Source organism: Propithecus coquereli, unplaced genomic scaffold (genome assembly GCF_000956105.1).
Source record: "Propithecus coquereli isolate 6110/MARCELLA unplaced genomic scaffold, Pcoq_1.0 Scaffold25, whole genome shotgun sequence".
Taxonomy (NCBI): domain Eukaryota; kingdom Metazoa; phylum Chordata; class Mammalia; order Primates; family Indriidae; genus Propithecus; species Propithecus coquereli.
In genome coordinates, this window is record NW_012148063.1 from 5,413,442 (window position 1) to 5,440,860 (window position 27,419).

Sequence of the window (27,419 nt, forward strand, 5' to 3'; positions counted from 1 at the left end):
ATTACATAAAGAATACTGAGAAATATGATGGGCAGTGAATCGTGATAGTTTCAGTCATCGAATAAATAAGTAGAACAGTAAAAGGGGACTAATCTGAAAGCAAACAGAGTATGATGGGTTACGATGAGGCAAAAAGAACAGAACTGTGGAATTCTTAAACCATCTGGCTCAATCCTCTTTAAGAGGGCAAGTTGAAGAGCCTTTTATTCAGTGCCCCAGAACTTATTCAAAAGGCACAGTATTTGAATATTAATATTTCCATATAGTTAAAAAAAACTCTTTTGTAACCAAAAAGGAATGTTTAACTAAATAATGGGTAATCCTCTGGCTAAACATGAAGGCGTGGGGAGCACCCTGTGGGTGGGAGGTCTGCTCAGGGGCTGGGTGGCTGCTGGTAGGCTTCAGGCCTTCACCTCCATGGCTTCTTTGTGGTTAGAGTGACTTATTAAAGTTTTCACTGTGGTTTGAAATTTAGGCAAGAGATGTAAAATTAAGGAATTCATTAGGAAAAGTGAACAGTGATTCGTAGTACCTTACTTCATCAAAAAGAAATAATAAGGAAGAATTGCCATAGAGGATAATTGAGGCAAGGAACACAATAGAAATTCTAATCTATACTTGAAATTGTGCTTTTGTGGAACGTGATCCTGTTTTGTCACTTTACATCAGACCCCTGACAATTGCCGTTTTGTTTATTAAGCCCTAGATTTTTAAAGGAAACTATAGGAGGCTTTTACTTTGTTTTCCTGAGAAGGTGTGTTGGAAAAGTATAAGTGGAAAAAATAAGAGTGTATTACTTATCTTCAGCAAAGATGCTTAAAAAAGGTATTTTAGCACTCTCTGTGGTTTAAAAGACAAAACCAAGTCCTGCCGGCTTTGTGTTGTGCTTCTCTTACAGGCTGCAGTGCCTTCTGTCTGCTTTAGGGTGTGGCATCTGCCACTGGGGAGGAAAAACTGGCATGTGTCGCCTTTTATAGCAGACTGATTTCATTGTGCCGGGGGCCTGTATTTTATAGCCTCTTAGTTCCAATCTTCTAGTTGACTTGCTGAAGCAAATGGAATTAAAAGAGATTTTGACTTATATACCTAGTTTTTTGTTTTTAAGTTTCCTGATTTTCTGATGTGAAAAAAATATTTTTAAGAAAAGGGCCATAGCTGAACTTGGTGACTCATTTTCCCTTTTAGGACTAGTTGTGAAAATAAGCTACGACATATGGCTACACTTGTATGAATTGACTTTGATATATTTTATCAATTTGAAAAAATGCACTTTTATGATTATGTGTATATATTTAGTTTGACTATAAATGTCTAAAAGCATAAATATGTAATTGATTTTAGAATATATGTATATAGACACATACACAAAACAGACGTATATTTATATTTGCATATGAAAAACTTTAAAAATTCAACTTATGTGGTGTAATGTGTATAATTAGTATGTATTTGAATATATAAAGGGAGAAAATCCAGGAAAAAAATGTCAAAAAGGCACACTAACAAAGATGTAGTATTCTCTTGGCAAAAACTGATGAATGATTTGGCACAAATTCATCTTACGGTTCTGTTATTCTCTCTTACACATGATGATATACCCCTGGTTTTCCAGTTGTTTGCACAGAATTGCAATTTGTTGTTTCTACACTCTATAATGACCCTTGGGTGTGCACCTGGCTCCCCCACCTCCAATTAGTCACCAGTTTTGCAGTCTACCCTTTTCTATTTAGTCATATAACGTATTTATACTTGGTCAAGCAAACAACCACTGCAGATGAAATTAACTAAAATAGTTCCTATGAAAAGGTAAAGAATGAAATAATTTTCGAAAACTAAATTCTACTAAAATCATGTATTTCTGCTGGTGTAACCTCTGGAAAACCCTGGTTTCAAATGTTTTCTCTCATTGAAAACTGAGTCCACACTAGTACAAATGAGCCATTGCTTAAGGTAAAGAAGCCTTGCTATTAAAGATATTCAAAATTATCTTGGTGATAAATTCATAATAAAAATATTTAAAACTCTACGAAATGAGAAAACAGATACAATTTTTTAGAGAACATTTCTGCTTTAGGATTAGAGTTGTTTATTTTATATTATTATTGATCTTATATTAACTATAATGTCTATTTTAGTTTTGTTTCACATTACTTAGAAATGAACTCATATCAAGAGGGTTAACTGTGCATATTAACCTCTGAAATATGATGCAAGGTGTCACATGGATTTATGAAGATATGAGATAAACCTTAACTGTCGCTATTTTAGCACCAATAGTTAAATTTTCACGTGAAAGTTGTTTGGAACATAACATACTACTCTACATATTTGAGAGAGGACATCCAAGTGCTTTGCAAGGAAAATGCTCCTTTGGGAATACTTCAAGTTCTCGTTGATAAGCCTACATACATATTTAAGGTGCCTTAAAAAAGTTATATAAACATTATCTTTGGCGCAGGTGCAGTTATTAATCATAAGCATTTATTGAGTACCTGTTGTGTACAGGTCACAGAGCTCTTTGAATGAGGCTAACCTTCACTTAAGAAGCTTTCCTAATTTTGCAGTTGGAAGAAGTTGTGGGAATTGCGCTGATGGCCCGAAATCAAGGCAGGGAGGCTAACGTTCTGAAAAATTACATAACTCCTGGGAGAGACAGTGCTTTTGCACAGACTGCCTAAATATTTTCCTTCTCCGTCGGCTCCATGTAACCTCTGAGGCCAACAGACAACTTTGTTCCCCAGTCTTTCTCTCTCTTTTGTCTGCTCGTCAGACTCGTTTTCCACCTTTGTATCGTTCCTTTTAGACGTGAAAACAAACACACGAACGCCCGGTTGGCAAGGAGACAGAGGCACGAGGGGAAAGTGCAGCCTCCGGCCGCCCCAAGCCGCCGCGCTCCGAGCGCCGCCGAGCCTGCCCCAGGCCCAGGCCCAGGCCCAGGCCCAGGCCCCGGGCCCGGGCCCGGCCGGGCCCCGCCAGGCTGCGCTGGGGCTGGCGGCGGCGGCCCGGGGACGAGTCCAGTCCGCGTTTTGCGAGTGCACAGGAGTAATCAGAGAGAAGTGGATAATAGTTGCTCGAGCTTGCTCGGCTCCCTCTCATGCCATGCTGGGCCCGATAGGCTCAGCCAGTCGTGTATTTACCCATATCCGGGTTAGAGAGGAAAAGAGAAAAGTTTCATTTAAACCTGAGCTAAAAACTTTCACCATGAAAGCACACAGCGGGAACAGGCCCAGACCGTAAGGCGTGCCCCCGGCCCGGCTCTCCGGCGGGGCCTGCGGAGGGGGAGGGGGTCGGCGGCTTCCCGGCGGGCCGCGTGGATGCGCACAGGAGGGGCCGCGGACTAAAAAGTGGGGGTTATTGTCTCCCCCCGCCCCCCGCCCGGCCTCGCCACGCCGCGGCGATCATGGCCGCACGGGCAGCAGCGGCGGCGGCGGCGGCGGCGGCGCGGGCGCGGGCAGGCAGCGGCGAGCGGCGGGCGCCCCCCGGGCCGCGGCCGGCGCCCGGGGCCCGGGACCTGGAGGCGGGGGCGCGCGTAGCGGCGGCGGCACCGGGACCCATGCTGGGGGGCGGCGGCGACGGCGGCCTGAATAGTGTGCACCACCACCCCCTGCACCCCCGTCACGAACTGAACATGGCCCATAACGCGAGCGCCGCGGCCGCCGCCGCCAGCACTAACAGCGCCAAGAGCGGCGGCTCCGAGGCGGCTCTCAAGGAGGGTGGAAGCGCCGCCGCGCTGTCCTCCTCCTCCTCCTCCTCCTCCGCGGCGGCGTCCTCTTCTTCCTCCTCGTCGGGCCCGGGCTCGGCCATGGAGACGGGGCTGCTCCCCAACCACAAACTGAAAACCGTTGGCGAAGCCCCCGCCGCACCGCCCCACCAGCAGCACCACCACCACCACCATGCCCACCACCACCACCACCATGCCCACCACCTCCACCACCACCACGCACTACAGCAGCAGCTAAACCAGTTCCAGCAGCAGCAGCAGCAACAGCAGCAGCAGCAGCAACATCCCATTTCCAATAACAACAGCCTGGGCGGCGCGGGCGGCGGCGCGCCTCAGCCCGGCCCCGACATGGAGCAGCCGCAACATGGAGGCGCCAAGGACAGTGCCGCGGGCAGCCAGGCCGACCCCCCGGGCCAGCCGCTGCTGAGCAAGCCGGGCGACGAGGACGACGCGCCGCCCAAGATGGGGGAACCGGCGGGCGGCCGCTACGAGCACCTGGGCCTGGGCGCCCTGGGCACGCAGCAGCCGCCGGTCGCCGTGCCCGGGGGCGGCGGCGGCCCGGCGGCCGTCTCGGAGTTTAATAATTACTATGGCAGCGCTGCCCCTGCTAGCGGCGGCCCCGGCGGCCGCGCTGGGCCTTGCTTTGATCAACATGGCGGACAACAAAGCCCCGGGATGGGGATGATGCACTCCGCCTCAGCCGCCGCCGGGGCCCCCAGCAGCATGGACCCCCTGCAGAACTCCCACGAAGGGTACCCCAACAGCCAGTACAACCATTATCCGGGCTACAGCCGGCCCGGCGCGGGCGGCGGCGGCGGCGGCGGAGGAGGAGGAGGCAGCGGAGGAGGAGGAGGAGGAGGAGGAGGAGCAGGAGCAGGAGCAGGAGGAGCAGGAGCGGGAGCTGTGGCGGCGGCGGCCGCGGCGGCGGCAGCAGCAGCAGCAGGAGGCGGCGGCGGCTATGGGGGCTCGTCCTCGGGGTACGGGGTGCTGAGCTCCCCCCGGCAGCAGGGCGGCGGCATGATGATGGGCCCCGGGGGCGGCGGGGCCGCGAGCCTCAGCAAGGCGGCCGCCGGCGCGGCGGCGGGGGGCTTCCAGCGCTTCGCCGGGCAGAACCAGCACCCGTCGGGGGCCACCCCGACCCTCAACCAGCTGCTCACCTCGCCCAGCCCCATGATGCGGAGCTACGGCGGCAGCTACCCCGACTACAGCAGCCCCAGCGCGCCGCCGCCGCCGCCGTCGCAGCCCCAGTCCCAGGCGGCGGCGGCGGGGGCGGCGGCGGGCGGCCAGCAGGCGGCCGCGGGCATGGGCTTGGGCAAGGACATGGGCGCCCAGTACGCCGCTGCCAGCCCGGCCTGGGCGGCCGCGCAACAAAGGAGTCACCCGGCGATGAGCCCCGGCACCCCCGGACCGACCATGGGCAGATCCCAGGTAAGCCCCGCGCCGGCCGGGCCTGCTTCCGCCCGGCGGCCTCCCCGCGCCACGAGCCTGAGTTTCTTTCTTTGCCGTGTACTTTTCCCCTTCTTCTCGCGGGGGCGGTGGGGGCGCGGCGCCCAAAGCCATTTTGACTGGCGGCCGCTTCGCGCAGAGGTCGGGGCGCACCCCGCGCCGGCCGCGCTGTCCAGGCCGAGGAGGGCTCCGTGGGGCCGGGCCGGCGGCCTGCGCTCTCGGGCGGCCCGCACCCTCGCCCCCACCCCATCCCCCAGGCCCTAGAACGCGAGGCGAGGTTCCAGGGCGCCACCCGCGAGGAAGCCGTTGGGGCGGTGGGGACGACTCGGGTGCTTTTGTAACAAAATAGGCTCTCCCGGCCAGAACGGCCGGGGGCGAATATTGACCAGATCGGCTCTGGTAGCGCCAACAATGTGCTTTAACCTGGGAAAGAATGAGGAACTTTCTCCCACCTTAGCCACAGTACGTTCCCTCTTAGCTTCCAAGGTACACGCAGGGAAAATAGGTTAGCTTTGTGACAACCGAGCGGGTTTTTCGTAGTTATGTAGAGCCATTCGGAGATACTCTATGCGGGCTTCGAGTTCGAATGTTTACTAGCAGGAATAATACCAAAACTTACAACGACGTGGAGGTAAAATATTCTAAAATGTATTGATTCGTTCCTAAGAATAGCCGGGGAAATCCATTATTGGGCTTACGGGCTGCTTGAAAGGAGTCACCTTCAGCAGAGAGGCTGTGTTAAAGGAACACACTCCGGATCAATTGAACTTATTTTGATCGTGGATTAGGCATACATTTTATTCAGCAAATCCAGTAAAATAGCAGACCATTGGAAATGGATCTTTGGGATCGTATTTATTTGGATTTTCTTTATTTTGCTGTCATCCAAATCCTACACTGCTATTAGGAAGTGTCCTTCACTCTTGCTGTTTCTTGCTAGTAGGCTGAGCCTAAAGACTGACTTGATCTCCTTTGCAAGGTTTGGAATTTGAATTGTGGAGGTAAACTGGCTGTAATAGTCTCCAGACAGCTGCCTCTGAGTTGACATCTAATCTGCCATCTGATTGGCTCCCCTCTCACCATTGGGCATTTAGCACTGCTGATGTAAATAGAAGTGCTGAGCAGTACAGTCACAAAAATTCTTGCCACAAATAATAACTGAGCTCTATTACAAGCAGATGTAAGCTTCAATATTATTTAAGGCTTAAATTTTTATGAATCATAGTTATTAATAAGAGGATTACAGAAAAACATTACGCTGGTGTCTAGTATTGGGCACTTACAAAATTCAGATCTTTGATGACGCTGTTACAATATGCACATTACATATACCAGGGACTTTAATTGTGGGTTGAAATAAGACCATTGAAAAAAGTAAACCACTAGTTTTACCAATTTTTGGATTTGTAAAGCTTTTGTAAAAGTCTATCCTTCACAAATTCAACTGTGAAAAAATTTGAATTGTTTCAGCACACACAGTTTAACGTTAAAAATTTCAAGATTTTGATGTGCAGAAATATCTTTTGGTGATATTTATTTAGGCTTATCAACAAAATTTAAGCTATATTTCTAGTGATTTGTGTTTAACAATTCTGATCATTTAAGATATTTGTGGATAAGGAGTTTTAGATAGAATTGGCATATTTTAAAAACACGAAATGAGAAAACCACATAATATTTTTTCCAGAGAACAACTAGGTAAAATGGGAAAAAAAATGGATATTCCTGTGAAATACTAAAAACCGTTTTATATTTGCATTTGATTTGGAAAATACAGAAATGCCCCAAGAATCTTTTTCTCTTTGATTATTTTGTTGAATTAGGTAATATGAGCCTTATTTGAACTGTTTACACAATGAATTAGGGAAACTATGTTATAAGCAAGTTGTGCTGGGTGTGTTTCTTCTCCAAAATTTTTCTTTCATAGATATCTTAATGCTATGAAAGTTTAAAAAATCTAATCTGTTAGAAGGGAATAACAGTGGTTGTATGTATATTCTTATTTAGTTCATTTATTTTTAGGAAGATGTATTTTAGTAATAATATCTTGTCAGAGTGAATGAAGGGCTGAATTTAACAAATAATAGTGTGAATCCTAGGCTGAACGTTGGTGCCCACGGCTTTTAAATCTTTACTTAGTGGAATTTTACTTTTAAGGATAATATATTTTTCTAGTCTTGATAGAAAACGGGCAATTTTCAATTTTTCTTTTTGCTTCACACAACTGAAAACATTATAGAGAAGCCCGTGTAAATAAACCCACATAATTAATTTTAAAAAGATTTGTTTTGTCAGCTTGCTATTAAAGGGGCAGTTTAAAATTCACATCTTTATAAATTAGAAACGAATGAAGTTAGAGGCAGATGTAGGTCCATGTTAGAGTATTAGTTTTTAATGGTACCAATCATTTTAAGTATTTTGTTTTCTTGGAATGAGAGTGAATCCATTATGTCCTCAGCATGACCCCTGGGAATACTTTTTTTTTTTTTTGAGGGGGGGGGAATGACAGACATATGACCTAGATTCATGAATTTCTTTTAGGTAGTTTACTGTATAACATGTGGAATGTGTCTTTTTTACACTCGTTATTTCCTTTTCTTTTTGGAAGGCTATTATTTAGTAGTAGTTACAATTATACTAAGAAACAGTCATTTGTCCAAAATATTGAATTACTGCCTGACTATATAGGTCAAAAAATACTATTAAATCACATTGTTAAATGATGAAATATTTTTGGCTCTTAATACATTTAGTTTCATTTTTGATTTTAGGAAATGGTTTCTATTGGGTGGCAAATATTTTCATAACTGGGAACAAAACATGTATATATTGTGGGGGAAGAGTTTTTAAAAAGTGAAATAAGCCATTTTACGATTCAGTTTGTTACTAGATTTTTGTGAGATAAGTATTCAGATAGCAGTCTCAAAAGGAATATTTAGGTCTATTCACGTAAGACTTTATGATGTACACATTTGTACTGAATTCCATTAATGGTATTTTAACTTTAGTTTTATAGAACATAATGCAATGTAATAGAAAAGAGCATTATTTACCCTTAAAAGAAAAGCAATTAGCTAGCTTACAAAGCAGGAAGCTACAAAACTGATTCTTGATTACTTAAAATGTGTATGAGATACATCGTATCATAACATCACTCCCACTGAAATCTTAGGCTATCTGATATTTTAAATCTTGTAAAGAAATTTTTGTAGCCAAAATTTATATATTTGCCAAGGTTATGGATGGCTGTATATAGTTAGAAGAGGTGGACTTGGTAACTGTGGTTCATAGAAAAGGCCTATCATTTAAAAAACAGAAAAAGAGAACATGACAAAAATGTCTGCAGTTTTCTGTTTTCTAAGTCATCTGGGATGAAATTAGGCATGGCTTAAAATTGTTTTCATTGGGAATCCTGATTTTTGTAGTGCTTACTTTTGCTAATTTTTTGTTTTTTTAATTGTAACCATTAATACAGCTATCAATTAAATTTATGTTTATATTAATACTATAGCAATAAGAACATTCTAGAGAATTAACGTATTCTTATCTTGGGTCCATAATGAGAAACCTTAACCTCTCTTTTTTTCCTTTGGTTCTGTTTCTCTATATTTAGCAATGAATTTTTGGCAAGGCTTTTTATACTTGCTCCATTTTTCTCAACGTCATACTGTATCAGAAGTGTGTTCTGAATGTGGAAATAATGCAGATCACACTTGGACATCTTTAATAATGTACTTAACCTCTAAATATCGTGTTCCTTTATTAGAGTTGAAGAGAATAACATTTTCACTCAAGTATAAAAAAAGCGTTAATTTTGGTTTGAGATCTGATTTTAAAAATATATGACAATGTAGAGGAAGACTCAATATAAACTCATTTGATAGTTTTATTAGACACAGACACCTTTTAAGGAAAACAGGTGTAATAAAATGGGATTGAGTTTTCAGTTCTATTTCTTACTAATGGACTTTATTTCTTTATAATTTGGCACAGGTTGTATCTGAAGAGATGACTTCTGATTTAATAGGAACACTTATTACCCTAAGACAAATACCAATATCACAGGCAAACCAAAAAGATGATCATTTCATTTATTTAACCCTGCCCTTTCCTAGGATGAGAGTGGTTTGATTTAAAATTTGTTAGGATTCCATGAAATTTTTCTACTTATTTTGAAGACTGGCCAGGGATGTAAGTTTTGGATATGTCGATAGAGGAAACTATATTAGCTTTTTGCTGGTGTCCTAAATCTAGAGGCTTTTCTTGCTGCTCTGCACTGGACTGACACTGCTCAGCTCATGGACCTGTGTGCTTTGATCCATGTTTGTGCACAGGGACTGATATTTCACTCATGTCACTTTCATTTTGGGGTGTATGTAGATTTGTACATTTGAGATTGATATTTATGTTTGATGGAACTGTGGTGTTACTTAAAACAACAGATTTATGGAGGCAACATGAATGTTAATAAAATTCAATTCCATTAGTTTTCTTGCAATATTTAGATTTTCAAAATGGATGTTATGAAATTTTTATGACATTTTACAATGCTGTTTATATTTAAGGGGCTGTATCTACCTCTTAGGCCTTTTTGAAATTGGGTAATTTTTGGTTGCTTGCCTTTTCAGAGGTATTGTTTCTTGAACAGGAGGTTTTTGCAGATTCTCTGTGGATATGTAAAGTAGTGCTGCACACTCGCTGTGTATGCATGCTTGAGCCTGAGGAATCCTAAGTTCTAGTTCCTTGTGTGGGGGAGAAGACCCAGCAAAACTGTTGGTCTACAAAGAATGTATTTATATATCATAGATGCAGGACTATTATAAGGTATTGTTTTTTCCAGTTTGGTGGCTATTTTCATAAGACTAAGTGGTCCTTTCAGGTTTAATTGGGTGATTGAGTGAATTCTGATCTAAAAACTTGGTATACTTTAGTGACTTTTTCTCTTAGAAATTTGATGAAAAGAAAATGATTTAGATATCATTAATTGTTATTACCTGAGTGTACTTAAGTATTGGCTTATTTTTCCTCATGCTAACATCTGTATGAATGGAATGATTACTATACATGTACTATAGTTTTAATAAACAAATTCACTTTAATTGAATGACTGAGTGAATTTATCAGAGTAGAATATGTATTTCCACATTAAGTTTTCACCAAACATGTTCTGTTTTTCAAAGTCTTTGACTTGGAGTAATTCTAAGAAAACTATTTCCTTAGATTTAGTTATTTGAATAGGATCCAGTAGGCAGTTTTCAAACGCACTTCTGTATGGATCAATGCCAAGAATATCAGAAGGCTACTGAGTTTGACAGATGAACTAATGATGAAATAAACTTGTTTCTTGAATGATATATATTTCCAGGAAAGAGACTAAAGCCCTAAAATCTTAGCATGTGTGGTTTACCAGTAGATATGCTTATTTCCGTCATTGAAATCAGGTAGATGGCAGCAGAATCTGGAATAGATCTCTCATAGCAAGACAGTCTTTTTGAATTGAAGGAGATTCAGCTTCTGCTGACCATCTTCTGTAGATGACTTCTCAGTGTTTTGTTGGGCCCTTGATGAATGATAAATCTTGACAACCAGACAAGAAGTCATTCCTTCTTAGGTGACTCTGGAAGGGAAGCCATATTTGATGTAATCTAGAAGAAAATCCTAGACCATAGTATACCACATTTTTCTTTTCATAATGAGATGCTAAAAAATTAAATATATGTATATTTTTTATAGTGGTAAACTATACATAACATAAAATTTACCATTTTAACCATTTTTATCCAGTGGCATTAAGTACATTCTGAACATTGTGCAGCCATCACCACCATTCATCTTGAGAACTTTTTCTCTTCCCTTTCTTTATGTTAGCCTTTAAAATAGTTAACTATTAATATGTATTGTAAGTAAAATAGTCTTGTTTTCATAACCATTAATCTTGTCACTAGATAGTTTATCAATAAATTCTTCCACAGATATTCCATTGGAATGCTAATGGTATTTTTTGTTTGTTTTTGTTTTTAATTAGTCTATTACTACTTCCTTTCAATTTTTTTAACTTTGGGGTAATCCTCATAGATTTGGTCTGTTTGCAGATGTGTGTTGTGTAGGTTAGTTGTTTTGTTGCCAGTTATGTTATTAGAAGTTCTAAAAGCAACTTTTTGGAGCCTTTCTAAAGTTTAAAGGTATTTTGAGAGAAACCTGGGACTTCGTCAGATAATAGGATATGGAAATGAACTATTACCATAATCACTGTTCCCTTTTCTTATTTCTCTCACCTTTGCATTTTTAGCCTCTTCTGAAAAATTATTAGCTTTATCTTTCTACTGTTAGTAAAAATCATTTACAGAGATACTTTTTTTCTATTCTTTCTGTGATTGAAGTTTTTAGGCATCCTGCCCACCTCCCACCCCCCCAGAGCAAACAGTCAATCCAGGTGGTGACGTGTCCTTTTTCATAGTGTTCTCTGCCCCCAAGTTTGTGCTTCCTCCTGATATTTTTCTTTTTTATTCCTCGGCAAAACTTTAGAAATTCTTTGTATAAAATGACTAAATTAAGATGATAGGCCTTTTAATTAAATTTTAGAGGCAGCTGCAAAGGGCTACTTCTTAGATCCTGGTTAGTCTCACGAATAGGCTTTTTTGGTGTGTAAAATATTAGAATTGTATTTTAACTGCTATTGATGCTGCTATGTGGTTACATCTTTTTCAGATTTGTTATGTACTTTTAATTCCAGATTCTACAGAGGGCACAGAGGAAATGAACTGTTATTTAAGAGATTGTACTGGGAAACAACAATTATTTCTTTAAGGTGTAAACATTTAGCATTTGTGTATGCTGTGATGTGTATGTTAGGTAAATATCTACTCCAGACAATCAGTTGGCAAATATTTATTGAGCACCCACTTTGTTAATAATCAGCCGTGTGCCAGACAAAGACAGTAGCTGGGGTCTGGGGATTGCTCCTGTTTCTGTGTGTAGGTAATGCAGAGAGACTACTGAAGCTTGACCCACTACACCTGGATCATGGTGTTTTGACATCATTGACTTAGTACTGGCTCATTTAAACAAAGCGCCAATAACAACCATGTGGATCAGCAGTCTATTGGCCTGCTTTTTTGGGGGCGGGGGAGTGAATTTTGGCAAAACAAGTAATTATAGGTTGTGGCGATACAGTTGATGTGATCTAGTGACTCTTTTCCATTTCTACCAATCAATTCCTGGCTTTGTGCCAGAGCAAAATATAGATCCACTACAGAGAATGATAACTAAAAGAAGGAGAATATAATCACTTTGAAATTTATATAGAATGGTCCTTTTTCTTTTTCTCAGTTTTCTACATTACATAGATTCTTGGAAAAAAAGTTAAAACAGTCTGTTCAGATTTAGGAAGATACTTGGATTGCTGGGGTATTTTTGGTAACTGTTTAGATAATGTATGCTGGCTGAGGAGTAAATTCAGCTACTGCTTCTGGGTCCTGAAATAAACCTTTCAGAAAGCGAGGCATTGATGATTAGTGGAGGCAGTTCCAGAATTCTTAGTATCTCCTGTTTCTTTTTGTGATGACTGTCTTAGAAGTTAAACCACTCACCATACTTCATGGCTTTATTTTTGAAATGATTGGTAATTCTAAAATTCATCTAGAATTTGGCATTTAATTTCTGAAATTTTAAGAACCAAATTTTGAGGTTCAGTGACCATATATCAAAGCTATAAACCCATTTTAATGTCCTTGAAATTTTCTGTTTTTAGTTCTTATTTTTATAGTAAATTCACTTTAGTCAGTGAATTATAAATGACCTTGGAAATAGAAATGTGAAACATTGCTACTTCTGAGCAAGTATCTTTCTGAAGAAGCAGACGTATTTCTGAGAGAACTGGCATGTTTGTTGTATAGTAGTTTATTTCAGTGATTGTGAGGATTTATGAGAGAATATGACTCTATCACGAGGCATGCTGATATAATGGAAAGGACATGCATGACCTTGGAGTTGGTTAGACCTTGGCTCATTTGTAGGCTTCAGCACCCATTTTCTCTGCCATCCAGCAGGGGATGTTTTCTTACCTGGATTGTTGCCTGCCAGGTGGAGTTGTTGAAAACCTTCACTCAGGGCATCAGTGTAAGTCTGTGGCATTTGTCTGTGGCACTCTCTTCTTTGCAGACCTGTGTTTCCTCTGTGGGGCTTGGTTTTCTCGTTCACTGCCTGGATTTGCGACACTTCAGGATGTGGCTGAAGACAAGCCCTTGCCTCCATCAATTAGGTGATGCCCAGCCCCTCCCGGCTCCAAAATTCTGTGCTGCTTTGAATTTTTTAAACAAATAGTGCCTAATCATCTATGTACCACTGAACAGCTTATTAAACTACACTAGATCCCAGATATATTCAGTGAATATAAACTGATACCTGTACAAATACACAGACTTTGTGCATTCTACTGTAGTTTCTCTTACAAATTGTAGTTTTGTACTGATTGGGACTCTTGCTCAACGGTTATATAAATTGGTATTGGTGTACCCATAGAGCCTATGTAAGGCTGATATCATTGCACCTAAGCTGCTACCCCATTTAATATCGCATCCTTAATTAGCAAATACTTTTCTCTCACCAAGAATCATTCCTTTCTTATACCTTTTAAACCTTTCCACTTTAATGATCTGCAAAAATCATGAAAGTGATTTTTAGAATTATTAATACTTTTTACAAAGGAATGAAGTTTCAAGAATTTAGATCTAGGCTTCTTGAAGCTTCTGAGAGCTAGAATTTGGTCTCATTAGCTAAGTAACTTGTTTCTGTATCTGTTTCAACTTCATTGAATATATGTTTTGGTCCTTAGCAAAATTATAATTTACTATGCATGGAGGTTTAGGGCTACTCTCAAATAGTCAAAACAGGGAATGTCAAATCTGAGAATGCCAGGGGCCCACCTCAAAGATATAGAGAAATTTTTTTTTTAATGCAGAGATTTATGAAACTATCAGGGATAAAATTCTATTATGAACAAATACTCACTGAGCACCACTTGGTGCTTAAGATACAAAGAGTAAATATAACATATGATCCATAATTTTCCCTGGTGAATTATCATAGACTCCTGGTGTTTTACAAAGTGGAAATTAAAGTGAACGGCTGCATTATTCCTCTGCAGTTCTTACGCAGAAAACTATATCCTCAAAGCGCATCATCTAAGAAATATTTGAAGAGTAGTTGATGATGTATCTAAACTGAAAATATCCTGATGAACGTATAAGTTCCAATATGAGTTGGAAAGTCAGTCAGTGCTCACTGTTTCATGTGGAAGGTCAGTGTACTTGGAGATTGTTCTTCCATGCTATGATGTGATGAGAAAGTGATCCTAATTTGGATTTTGTTTGGGGTGTCATTCTTTTTTTTTTTTTTTTTTTTGAGACAGAGTCTCACTGTGTTGCCCGGGCTAGAGTGCCGTGGCATCATCTTAGCTCACAGCAACCTCAAACTCCTGGGCTCAAGCGATCCTACTGCCTCAGCCTCCCTAGTAGCTGGAACTACAGGCATGCGCCACCATGCCCGGCTAGTTTTTTTTCTATATATTTTTTTCTATTTTTAGTAGAGATGGGGTCTCGCTCTTGCTCAGGCTGGTTTCGAACTCCTGAGCTCAAACAATCCGCCCGCCTCGGCCTCACAGAGAGCTAGGATTATAGGCGTGAGCCACCGCGCCCGGCCCCTGGGGTGTCATTCTTACGGTGATTTTTCTGCTAAAGAAGTAGCTTCACGTTATCATTAGCACGAAGGATTTGATATTCAGTTCAATGAAGTTCACAGTTTTGAACAGTCTCCTGTACGTCAGGGAGTTGGAATTATAACTTTGTGTCATCATAGCAAGAGCATGGGGCATCAGACGCATGTTTGTAGAGAGCCTGCTGTGCCTGGCAGCGTGCTGGATGGTGGGATCCCTCGGAGACCAGTAAGCATAGCATGCCCCATAGTACAGCGTGGGAGACGTTTGATGTTAGAGGGGCACTTCACATAGATGGGGTGGCGGGTAGCAGGGGGTAGGGGCAGGAAGCCTCCTAGAGCAAAGGAGGTTTGATATGCGAAGACTTGGTTGATGAGAGGCCTTGAAGGACTAGAGATAAGGGCAAGGGCAAAAGCTCTAAGGTTAGAGAACACTGGAAGATTGCATAGTACTGGCTGTGTGACCTTAGGCAAGTTAACTTCATCTCTCTGAGGTTTGTAAGTTTCCTCATTTCTTAAAAAATGGAAAGAATACTCGTAGAATTTTTGTGAGGACTAGACCTTGTAAGATGCTGGTGTGCTGCTCGGCAGTGGAAAGCACGTTTTGATAGAGTAACAAAGGACTGCACTTTCTCATGGGTAAGGAATTAAAATGAGTTAGAGGCCGTTCTCTACTAGTTAATTTAACAAGTTAATTAAACAGCCTGTCAGTCTTTCCTCTCAGAACAAATAGGTTAATATTGAAGCTTATTTCTAATCCAGACCATTTCAGTTTTTAATTGCCCGATATGTTTTTACCTTGCCAAGTGTTTAGGAAAACTAAGTTATTAGCAATTCTAAATTGTTTGCTGTAGTTTTCCTACTTTCTTTTATCGTCGTATTTTCTAACTGGTAAGGAAAAATAAATTCAGAAGATATATAATTGAATAATTTAGTTTCACTACTGTCAACAGACATTTGGTGACCTTGGTGTAGGGGCACTGTACCTGATAAGTAGATACCCAGAGATATGTGTAGATTGTTAAACATTGCCTTCATTGTTTAGCACAGAGGGATGTCCTTAGACTACTGAGTAAGTGCATATAGGTAATTAAATTAATTAAGATAGTTTGTGAGAGATTTTTATTTTACTTACTATTCCATTTAATTAGAAATATGGATTGAATAACTCTGGTCTCATAAGCAATCTAAATTTTGAGTTGAGGGAAATTGGTGGTAGGCAGACAACTTCCAAATTGATAAAATGGATCCTTTGCTGCTACTTTATTTCTCCATGCTTAAAACAAATAGTTTATTATTGTTAACTGTTGAAAAATTTTTAAAATTACAGTCACACTTGTTATGACTTCGCTGGGTTTGAATATCTTCCCTTTTCCCCCCTCTTAGTGCCAACTTCCTTTAATTTCATTTGGCTGATGCAGAAAGCATTTCGGGAAGGTGCCGTGCTTACGGCAGGCAGAGAGAGACACGCTCTGTGAAAAGTGTTGGTTTCTAACCCTTTCACCTGGTGTCCATCATGTGCGGCAAGACTGTCCTTCCTCCTCCGTTGTGATAACTGGTCAGAACTAGGAGCACTTTAAAGCACTAGTGTTTCACTATACAATCGGTGAAGATGGGTTGCGAAAAGCAGTTTTGTATTTTGTCTTTATTTGCATCAAGTTCCTGTAATTTTCCATTTTGCTATATTAGGAGGGAGGGAAAAATGAGGGGAAATGGAGATGAATTTTATTTAAGACAGTTATATTTGAATAACTTAAAGGAATATGCTTTTTTAGTCTAAATACCCTTTCCTGGTCTAAGTAGTTTCATGTTCATGGAGAAACTAATGCAAAGAAGGTGTAATCGGCTGTTAAATATTTGTGGCAGCTGGTTGTTGATATGTTGAAGTTTTATTCTCAGTGCATCTACAAATTCCATATAAATGTATTTTATAAAGAGGAAGGTGTACTAGCATGGCTAAACTGGTGAAGCTGAAATCTGGATTTGATTTGCATATGCGGTATTTTTTAGGGACTCTCAAAGTTTCACACGTGAAATAAACTAGGTAGTGTGTACGATATCACATGATCAAAATATTTTTCCCCTTGCTGCTGCCAGAAGCTATCTATTGCTTTTCAACAGTCTTACTTGTTGGGCATCATGCCAAGATGTTTAAGACAACCCCTTACGTGAGCTGTTCCATTCTTAACCTCTTTGACTGGAGTGCTGTGACCTTCACATATGTAGATTAGCCATGTGCTCTGTGAATTGAAACTTGCTGCCTCAGGAAGAAAGGAGTTTTTCTTTTTATTCCACTGGGAATTTGACAGCCATTCATCCTTGACCTGGGCAGAGGTAATGCAAGGAAATTGGATTCAAATGGAACGCGGACAGCTAACACAGGGAGGCAGTGTGCGCAGGCAGGCAAGCTTTCCACCTGCCGGGGATGGAAATATTCGCGGTGTGGATAATGTGCAGCTGTGCGGGATCTGAAGAGCAACAGATAGGTAGAGGTAGGTAAATGAAGTTTTGGAACAAAGTCCTTTTATAAAAGGAAATTGTCATTATGGGCATTGCTGATTAATTTGACTCTACTCTTTCTCTTCCTTTCCAACCTAAATTTTTGAAATCTTTTTTGAATTTTTGCTTATTTCCTAATGCTGCTTGAGAATTAAATACTTTTAACATTGTGGACAATTGTGGACTCAAATACGTTTAATTTAGGCAAAGCAGAAGTCATTAGAAAATTGGAGAGATGAATGTATGACCTGTATCTGGAATTTTGAAATGAATTGACACTTAGAGCTTTATTCATGTGAGAATTCTTACTCAGTTTTGTAATGATTAATAAAAGTTATTAGTAGTGAATTATTGGATTTTTATTAGACAAATATTTTTAAAGGATGTATATCTTTGCCTTATTAATAAATATACTTGAAATTAAAGTGAAATTCAGTATAAATAATAGTCCTGGTGCTTGATTAGGTTGACGTGACAGAGTATGCAGAAAGGACGTTCTTGTTGTAAGAGTAATAGGCCTGAAGTGGTACTCCATCCAGTTTCTTAGCAAAAGGAGGGGTGATTAGGGCAGTCTGAAATTTATGAGTGCCTTTGTGTGGCTTTCAGAGCTGAGCTTTTCCTGTGTACATTAGGGTTTATGAAATATTATGTGTCAGAGCATCCGTTACAGGCACTGTGGGAGGTGTTGTAGATACCTGACTCTTTCCGTGGGTGTAAAAGAGGTTATTCTTTAGGATGTCTGTGTGGGGAATGTGCTTAATGGGTACAGTCCAATAAGGGAGAAGCAAAATTGTCCTTTGACCTGAGGAAGGCTTGTTTCTTTTTCATATGAGGACTAAGAAAAAGATTGGGAAAAGTGTCTTATTACAGTCATGCAGAGCTTCCATGGACCTCAGTTCTTATGGCAGACTAGGAGAGGTAGCCCGTGGACCACAGGACTGACGTGTTGCCGGCATCTTTATGTGTAGCTGGGAAGATGGAGCAGCAAGCACATCCACAAGATTAGATTAATGTAGGGGTGAGGGTGAGGAGGACTGGCCAGCACCTGAGAAGACAACGTAATTCTGTGATTGGAGAAGGAGCAAGGCAGGCATGTGAATAATGTCAGGGTGGCCACGTGCAGAGTGGTCCTCCTGGGAAAACAAGGTGCATGGAGTGAAGGAAGCGGCCAGCTGGGTGAGACAGGGCAGGAGAGATGTCAAGGTGGGAGTGAGTCAGCAGCCGAACCTTTCATGATTTTTAAAAAGGCGGCCTGTATAGGACTGTTATGTGGGGAAACATGAAATTGGCCTCTCATTCTAGTTAGGAGAGATTGGTAAAACTCTTACAGAGACACTGCTTCTTGTTCTTGGTCTCTCAAATAAAGAATGTAGGTTTATAGAAACACATAGGAGAACCATAAATAATAGGGCTGTGATAAAAAGCAATAATAGTAATAATAGCTGCCATTATTGGACACCTACTATGTGTGCCAGGCACATTGTACATATTATCTGTAATCCTTTCAGTAGTCTTGCCAAGGTGTCATCATTATCCGTATTTTGTAGACTAGTAAACTGGTAGAACTAGGAAATTTGTTTGATGCTATGTTCTTTCCACTAAACTGCTGGTTCTGAAACCCAGTTGTGCCTCAGAACCACCCAGGGGGCTAGTAGATGAGGTCCCCGACCCCCGGCCTCCAGGCACTGGGGTACCATCAGGCTGTGGAGTGGCCTGGAAGCTCACCTTTCTGTCTCTCACAGAGGTCCTTGAAGTGCTGGAAGTGAAATTTTAATAAACTTTATTTGTTATTGTTAAGATATGTAAAATTACATTAATAATTAAGGAGCATTTAGTGTATTTAGGCTTTATAGTCATTATGCAAAGAAGAGGAAAGAATCTGTGCTACAAGGGCAGAAAGGTGGCTGTTGGGTTTTTCTGATAATGTCACTGGACTTCAGTTTACCTTCACCTGTCGCATACCATGATCTGGGTAGTTGCTTAGAGTTATCAAGGGAGACTGTGAAACAGTTTGTTGATATTTAAAGAGAAACAGATTCTCTTCCGTCTGGGCCTATTTCAGTGTGGGTGTGGCCGAAGTGTCGGATGGGAGGCGGGGACAGCATCTAGAAGAGTGTCTAGCACATAGTAGGTGCTTAGTCAGTTGTTTTGGATGAGAAAATGGATGAACGGACTGGACGATGTCTCAAGGTCACTTGGTGTTACAAGTCCAGAATTCTGTGCATCCAAGGAAGTATGAAGGGGGATAAGGGGAGGGAGGCTAGAAGATGGAGGGGAGGAGAAAACAGGCAGCCAGAAGAGAGAGAAACCAACAAAACAAAATGTAGAGTTCGTTATGTGTCCAGAGTGAACTACTATGGGGGTGAAAGTTGTCGACCAAACATCAAAAATAGCATATCTTAAAATAATCAAGATGTTAAGGCATAGTTAAAAGAACAAATTAAGGCAGAAAACTCCTCCATTTCTTTGGCAAGGTTATTTCATGACACACAGTCAATGGTTATTTCTGTCTTTGCTGTTGCCACATGGTCATTCTGGAGCCAGAGTCAGTGGTGTTGGGAAGATGTTGAAAGCACTCACTGGCGTGCCTCCCGCTTGGCTGCTGCCTTAGCTGAGGAGGTTCTAGGCTGCTAAGGCCTCAGGGTGTCAGGATGGGTCCTGAGACCCTTTTAGTCTTCTTTGTTACATCTTATAGGGGAGGTACAGTACTGGGAAAAGTCTCCTTTTATGTTCTCATTATTCCCCTCTTCTAAAATTTATCAGTAAATCTAAATCTCACAGCCTTAAAAAAAATCAGTTTGGCTCATAACCTTGTCTTAGAAGGTGATATATATTAAATTCACTTAACCAGAACTGCAGAAGCGTCTGAGCAGTGTGAAAGGTCAGAATGCTGGCTTGGCTCATGCGTGTTTTCTGGGTTTTCAACTTCTGTTTTCCTCTTCTGTGTTTTCCTGCTTGCTCCTTAATTTGAGGCTGAGATTATTTCTAAATGACATACCTCCCATAATGCTGTTTGTAGCTTAGAATTAGATGAAGACTTTCCCATCTCTTGTTTCCTGTTTTATAATATTTCACTTTGCTTTATTGTTTATAATAGTATGTCACTACTAGCGTGAGCATGGATTTATAGTCTTTTGAAGTTAATGCTGGCTACATCTAACTTGTCTCAAGCAAATGAGTTGACAGTTTATTTTTAAGAACTGACAGGAAAAAAACCCCAAAATCTTAACCTGCTTTTTAGGTTTTTATTATGCTAACACAGGGCCATTAATTTAGTTTGATTCTTAAAGCTTATGAAGGAAATGGGCATCTTCAGTGTCTTAGCAGCCACATTTAAATCTGGTTCATCACGATAAAAGGTGTCTTTTGCCTAGAAAGCTAACAGCTGTCTACTTGTGTTATCCCTTTCAGAGAATTTTAGGAGTAATGTATCATTCATCTAGTAGTAAGATTTTCAGCAATGCCAACATTCTGAAACAGCTGAGAAAGCCCTAAGAAAATAACTGTCACAATGGTCATGAACTTCACTCTGTCGGAGAAGAATCAAGCCATTCCCTCCTTTTTCAGGCACAGATGATAGTTATTTGGTTCCCCCGGAAACGTTCCTTTTTGCCACATTACAAGTACAAAGTGGAGGAAGTTAGTCGCGCAGCTGTGGGCAGCAGGTTAGAAGTGAAGAGCTCGCAGAAGCAGACAGGTAGTGGGATGCAGTGAGTTCTGCCAAGCCACGGGGAAGGATCAGAAGCAGTACTAACCCGAGCCTCGTGACCTCTGAGGGAAGTCAGTGAGAAGCAAGCCAAATGTCATGTGCCTTGGTGTTTTTGAAAGCCTGAGATCCTGGCCTGGTGGAAGAGACATTTGGAGGGATACCTTCAATACCTCAAAAGACCCTGGGAAGGAAGAGTGGGGAGCAGGGAGGGGGGTGGGTGGGAGACCCAGGTTGATTGCCAGCAATTGCCAGATACTTGCTACTTGTGAGCATACTTCATTCATTCACCAAATAGCTGCTGCCATCTACTAGAGCTTGATATCTGTTCAGTGCCTGCTGTGTGACAGAGAGTCTTCTAGGCTCTGGGAATACAGCAATGGCAAAACGCAGTCCCTGCTTCCATACAGCTTACCTCCCAGTGAAATTTAATCCCGGAGATAGCAGGCCAACGGTCCACATGGGGGTGGTACCCTTTATTGTAGGGATGAACAGCAGTACAAGAGAATTGAAAAGAACTGAACACTTGCAAAAATTGGTTATTTAGTAATGGGGCTATATATGAAGATATAATAAAAATTGATTTGTAGAGGAGCTGTCACAGTTATTTCTGTAGTATCACAGATGCTCAGCATGCCCCTCTTATGCCACAGGATAGTTTTCAAATGTAGCATTTCCATTGTCACTGGTTGAAGTGACCAATGGCAGCCCTGATGCCTCCTTCATTTCCTCAAGGCTGGATGGAAGAGGTGACACAAACACAGGTTCTTGATCTGGCTCCATGGGAAGAAAGTGTACAGGACTGTAACTTCTTTAAGGTGTTCTTGTGTTTGAATCATCCTGTATATTTAGTGCCAGGCTGTGGTTGGACGTGCTGGGTCTGAGATGTGTTCCCACAGCTCAGTGGAGACGCTGGAGCAGGCAGAGGGAAGTGGGATGTGGCACAGAGGAAGGCAGTTTGTGTTCTCCCTATGAGGTGTCGTTGAGAGTGGGGTCGATGGGACTGCCCTGGACAGGAGAGAGGTGCTGAGGAGTTTTAGGGAGCATGAACATTTAAGGGGCAAAAGGAGCCACCCAAAGAGCCAGGAAAGGAGATGGAAAAGCTGGGGAGAGTTCCACGGAAGCCTCGGGAAGACAGGTTTCTGGAAGGAAGGCGCACACAGCCACGGGAGCGCTGGGGAAGGCGCCTGGAGGGTGGAGCCGGCATCAGGTCCTCATGGTCCTGAGAAGCCCCTGGAGAGTCGCGCGGAAGGAGGCACATTGCAGTAGGCTGAGGAGGGGACAGGAATGAGAAGGAGCCTTCCACATGGTTGGAAGAGGAGTGGGGCTTTTTGGTTTGTTTTTTAAAAACTTTTTATTTAATTGGAAGAGAGGGGCAGAGAACTCGTGCTGACTGTGCTGCCTTCTTTGTTCCCAGGCACTGTGCTGGGTGCTTCATGGTGTGACTCCCTAGATGGCCACTGGCCATTTTTTCCTCCCCAGGGGACCAGGTGCTGCTCTTACGGGCGTAGCAGGACGCCTGTCTCTAATTGTTTCTGTCTCTCTTTGTGTCCTCACTGGCTGGTGTCGTGTCTGCCATGTGGTGGGACTCGGTGTATGCTTGTGATGTGAGTTCTCTTAATCCTTGCAACGGTCTTAGGTGACAGGCTTTGCCTTCCCCGTTTCATAGATTCGGAGGAACGTGGGACTGAGGGACTCCTGTGGTTTGACCAAGGCCATCAAGTGATGGCACCAGGAGTCCAGCCCGAGTCAGATGAGCTCCAAAGCCTGTGCTGCCCTTTTGCTTTGTTAAGGGTGGGGGATATTGCACTAGCTTTGTAGGCCGAGGGGAACAAGCCACATTTATATAAAGATTATTTACAAGTATTTCTAGAAAGTAAAAGTTTTGTAGTATATTATATTGCCAGTATATTTTGGGTGCTCTCAATCTCTTCGTTAAACTGGATTGTCACCTTGAAGTAGTGAGTCAGTGGGCTGGTGGAGACATCTCTGAGTGTTTGGAGAAACTGCTTAAGCAGATCACGGTGTTCGAAAGCTGTCATTCAGGATTGGACACGAAAAACTCGGCAATTCTGAAACAGTTTTCTTTCTGTGCACGTAGGTTATTCTTCGATGTTAAAATTGTCAATGTAACACAGGTTATGTGTTTTCTGCCACGTATTTATAATGAAACCACTCTTTAAATTGTAGCTCACATACATGTCCCCTCTCAAGTATTACACATTATAGGTCAGATTCCCTTGTGCTACCTGGAACCTCAGTGGGAAATCAGTTGTTTTGCCATCATACTGAAATATTAAGTATTGAATAATTAATAATATCAAGTAACTTACTGAGCAGTTATTCACGAAGTACTGTGCTAAGAACCCCTATATATTTTCTGTGAGGTGGGTCCTGTTACTGTACTCATTTCACCAGGTAAGTAAGTGAAGGCACAGTCCAGGGACGGCCAAGGCACATGTCTAAGAAGTTACATAGGTGCAGTAAGAACCCAGGTGTTCTGGCTCCGTTGCCTTTTCTAATATGCTGTATTACTTCTCAAGAGTGAATGGCATGAGCCGAGTCAGGCAAGTGGTTCTGAATTTATATTGTGGAAGTTGTCATCATAACAGGATTTTTTGTTTTTTGTTTTTTTTGCTTGCTTGCATTCACGTTTATTAATCTATGAGGATATTGGAAAAGTAGATGAGGAAAGAGTTCCTCTTCCCACCAAGGGATATCATTTGGTTAGAGAGACATATAAAACAGAATCATTGAAGAGGCTGCATGGTAGTAAGACTCCAAACAGCAGGTGAAATAAGAGAGTCTTCTTCTTCTGGGGGTCCTAGGTGACATGGCTTTAAGGTGCCCACTGGGTCCCCTACCTCATGACAGACATTTTAATTATACATGTTGGGCTTGGTGGCTCACACCTGTAATCCTAGCACTCTGGGAGGCCAAGGCAGGAGGATCAGTTGAGCTCAGGAGTTTGGGACCAGCCTGAGCAAGAGCGAGACCCCATCTCTACTAAAAATAGAAAAATTAGCCCTGGCAGTGGTGCATGCCTGTAGTCCCAGCTACTCGGGAGGCTGAGGCAGGAGGATCGCTTGAGCCCAGGAGTTTGAGGCTGCAGTGAGCCATGGTGACACCACTGCACTCCAGCCTGGGAGACAAAAAAAAAAACAAAAAAAAAACCGTGTCCCTTCTGCCCTGCCAGTTAGGAAGCAGATTTGAAGAAACTGTTTCTTTCGTGATGACTGTATGTGTGTGTGTGTGGGGTGGGGGGCAGGGGGGTGTGGGGGGTGTCTTTATATTTGGTTTAGTTTTCATTACCATTTCCCCTTCCTAAAGAGAAGTCTGAAGAATCTTTTTCCAACAAAAAGCTTTTTCAGCATTAAAAGTGCACTCTAGAACTGCTCTGTCCAGTGTGGTAGCCATTAGCCACATGTAGCTATTTAAATTAAAATGAAATAAAATGAGAAGTTCAGTTCTGCAGTTGTAGTAGCCACATTGAAAGTGCACAGTAGCACAATGTATTATCAGTAGCTATCTAACGGTAGCACGATAGATCTAGAACAGTCCCATCATTGTAGAAAGTTCTGTGGGACAGTGCTCTAGAGACTCTTTAGTTGAATCTTATAATATTTGAAATAGTTTAAACACACTGGTACTGTGCACTGCTCTTAGCAAGTGTAGAATGTGAGGTACTTGAATTTTGGGTGGCTATAAATAAGATAGGATCTTGAGTAATCATGTTTGAAACTATCTTTGATGTTATCAACAGTACACATGTATTACAGCGATCTAAAATTTAAAAATAATTTAAAAGAAACCTCATGATTATAAGAAAAGATTTCTGTCCCAGATTTGAAGCATTCTGTCCAGGGTCGTGTCATGTTGTCTAAGGATGGCAAGAACTGGGAGGGTGTCTGTGTTGTCTGCTTTCCCAAAAAAATTTTATTTACTTACTTACTTACTTACTTGCTTACTTATTTATGTATTTTTGAGACAGAGTCTCATTCTTGTTGCCCTGGGTAGAGTGCCGTGGCATCATTGTAGCTCACTGCATCCTCCAACTCCTGGGCTCAAGGGATCCTCTTGCCTCAGCCTCCCGAATAGCTGGGACCACAGGCGCATATCATGACACCCAACTGATTTTCCTATTTTTAGTAGAGCCAGACCTCTTTCTCAGGCAGGTCTAGATCTCCTGACCTCAAGGGATCCTCCTGCCTCAGCCTCCCAGAGTGCTAGGATTACAGGCGTGAGCCACCGCGACTGGCCCACTTTTTTTTTTTTTAATAGGAGAGAAAATGCTGTTTGGAACAAGTGTGTGGAGGGCTGTTTAACTTGATTTTGTTTTATATGCACTGAAAATAAATATAAGACGGGTTAGTGTTTTTTTCCTTCTACAATGTTTGAAGGAAAGTACCTGATCTCTGTCTGTGTGGCAGTTTGAACTTTAACCGGTGGCCTGGTTGTTGGAATAGGTTGTGCATTTTGCGGTGGAAAAAAATCGAATTGCTTTCTCGAGATTGACTAAAATGTTTTAACTCTTCATAGCAAATGAGGCGTGAAACAAATTGTCAAAAGGATGGAGACAAAATTATTGCAGTACTGAATGTTTAACTGGCTGGTGCTGTTCTAGTGAAGGTGTGAGCCGAGCAGATAAATGTGTAAACGGCACCTTTCTCCTTCTCTTCTACCCGACTTTTCACAGCTTGCCTTCGCTAGAGGACCTCCATCTATGTCAGAGAAATCACAGCCCTTCTGAAAGTGTTAGATTATAGCGTTGCTATGAGGAATAATTAGGAAGTACTGTAGGCTGTGGATTAGAAGAAATAAACTTCCTGTTTGCAAACATTTTACTTCGCATCATCATTAGATAAAACAGAAATACATTTTTCGTGTCTCTGAAAGCTTGATTATGTATAAAGCATGTCAGTTCTTTATGCCCATATTCATCCGATGTGCATCCTTCTACGTGGAGTAGTACCCTGCTTTTTAGGGTTTACTTGTTTGAGTAATAATGCTTGAACTGAAAGATAATGAAGTATTTAAATCATGGACTTTTTACTTTTAAAATATGAAATGTTGATGAGACACGGTGGCTCACGCCTATAATCCTAGCACTTTGGGAAGAAGCTGAGGCTGGAGGATCGCTTGAGCCCAGGAGTTGGAAGTTGCAGTGAGCTATGATGACCAAAAAGAAAAAAAAAATCAAACCTTAAAATTAAGGAATGGCTGAGGATTAATAGCTTTATGTTTTGGGGCTCTCCTTCATTTTTCTTTTTGAAGCTTCTATTTAAGGTTCTTAGGTTAGGATTTCTGAAGATCCTAACCTAATAGAAGGTTACACCTCTTCTAGCCTACTGGGGCTTTTAATTTCAAACATAGCTCATAAAATGGCCAAAATAGATGTTCCATACAGAGTGTGAAGGGAGAAGTTTTAAATAAGCAGAAAGATTATGTATTGGCCTTGTTTTTCTGTGGTTAAGTTAAGGGTTATTTTTTATATTTCTCAGTATTTTTAGCATTTCATAAGCAAAGTTACGTATGAATATATGTGTACATATGTGTTTATGAGTATGTGTTGTGCATATTTGTGCACAATATTAGTAATATTTAATGTTTTATTTAATACAGTGATACAAGTGTGGAAAATTGAGATAAAGCATGATTTTGTCACACTAATATGGATGATAGTACTTTTGCATCTTTACATACAGTTTTTATTCCTTATGAATGTGTGTGTATGAACACATTTTTCCACCCCCCCTTTTTTACTTACTGCTGTAGTGATAGGTATGTGTAAAGACTATAGTAAATTGACTATACAACTTGCAAGCAACTGTGTTTCCTTTTTATTGGACTGATTCTATAATAAATAGTATGCAGAGATGATTATTTGTATGTGTGATCTGGTACATTTATTAAGCTGTTTCAATGAAAATTTAAAAGCCAACATTTTGTTTATGGAATGCAGTCCATAAATTAATAATGGAAATGTATAAATATTTCCTGTGAATTTTCAATATAGAGGAGAATTAGGTCTTGCAAAAATTGTAGTGGATGCTACTTGCATTTTTGAGAGGGAACCAAAATATTTTCCTTTCTCTTCCTTTTGCTGTACTCTCATCTTTAAGCTGTCTGGCTGGCTGTCCATCTACGTCTGTCCACCCATTATCTACCCCCCCCCCCCCCCCCCCCCCCACACACACACACACACACACACACACACACACACACACACACACTCCCACCCCCCCCCGTGTGCTTACGTAGTCACTAGACTTACCTTTGCTTTTGTTTGTGTATTTATTTATGATTTTCCCCCTTTCTCTTCAAGTGAATGCTCAA

General features: G+C 41.7%; 1 protein-coding gene across 3 annotated transcripts in view; it reads left to right on the forward strand.

The window, feature by feature from the left end:
* Positions 1-3,628: 3,628 nt before the first annotated feature.
* ARID1B (AT rich interactive domain 1B (SWI1-like)) overlaps positions 3,629-27,419 on the forward strand; it is a 398,242-nt gene continuing 374,451 nt past the window's right edge. For all 3 annotated transcript variants that reach the window (XM_012646847.1, XM_012646845.1, XM_012646846.1), the window contains exon 1: positions 3,629-5,149. In XM_012646847.1, the coding sequence (XP_012502301.1) occupies positions 3,629-5,149 (1,521 nt within the window). The remainder of the gene's footprint in view (positions 5,150-27,419) is intronic.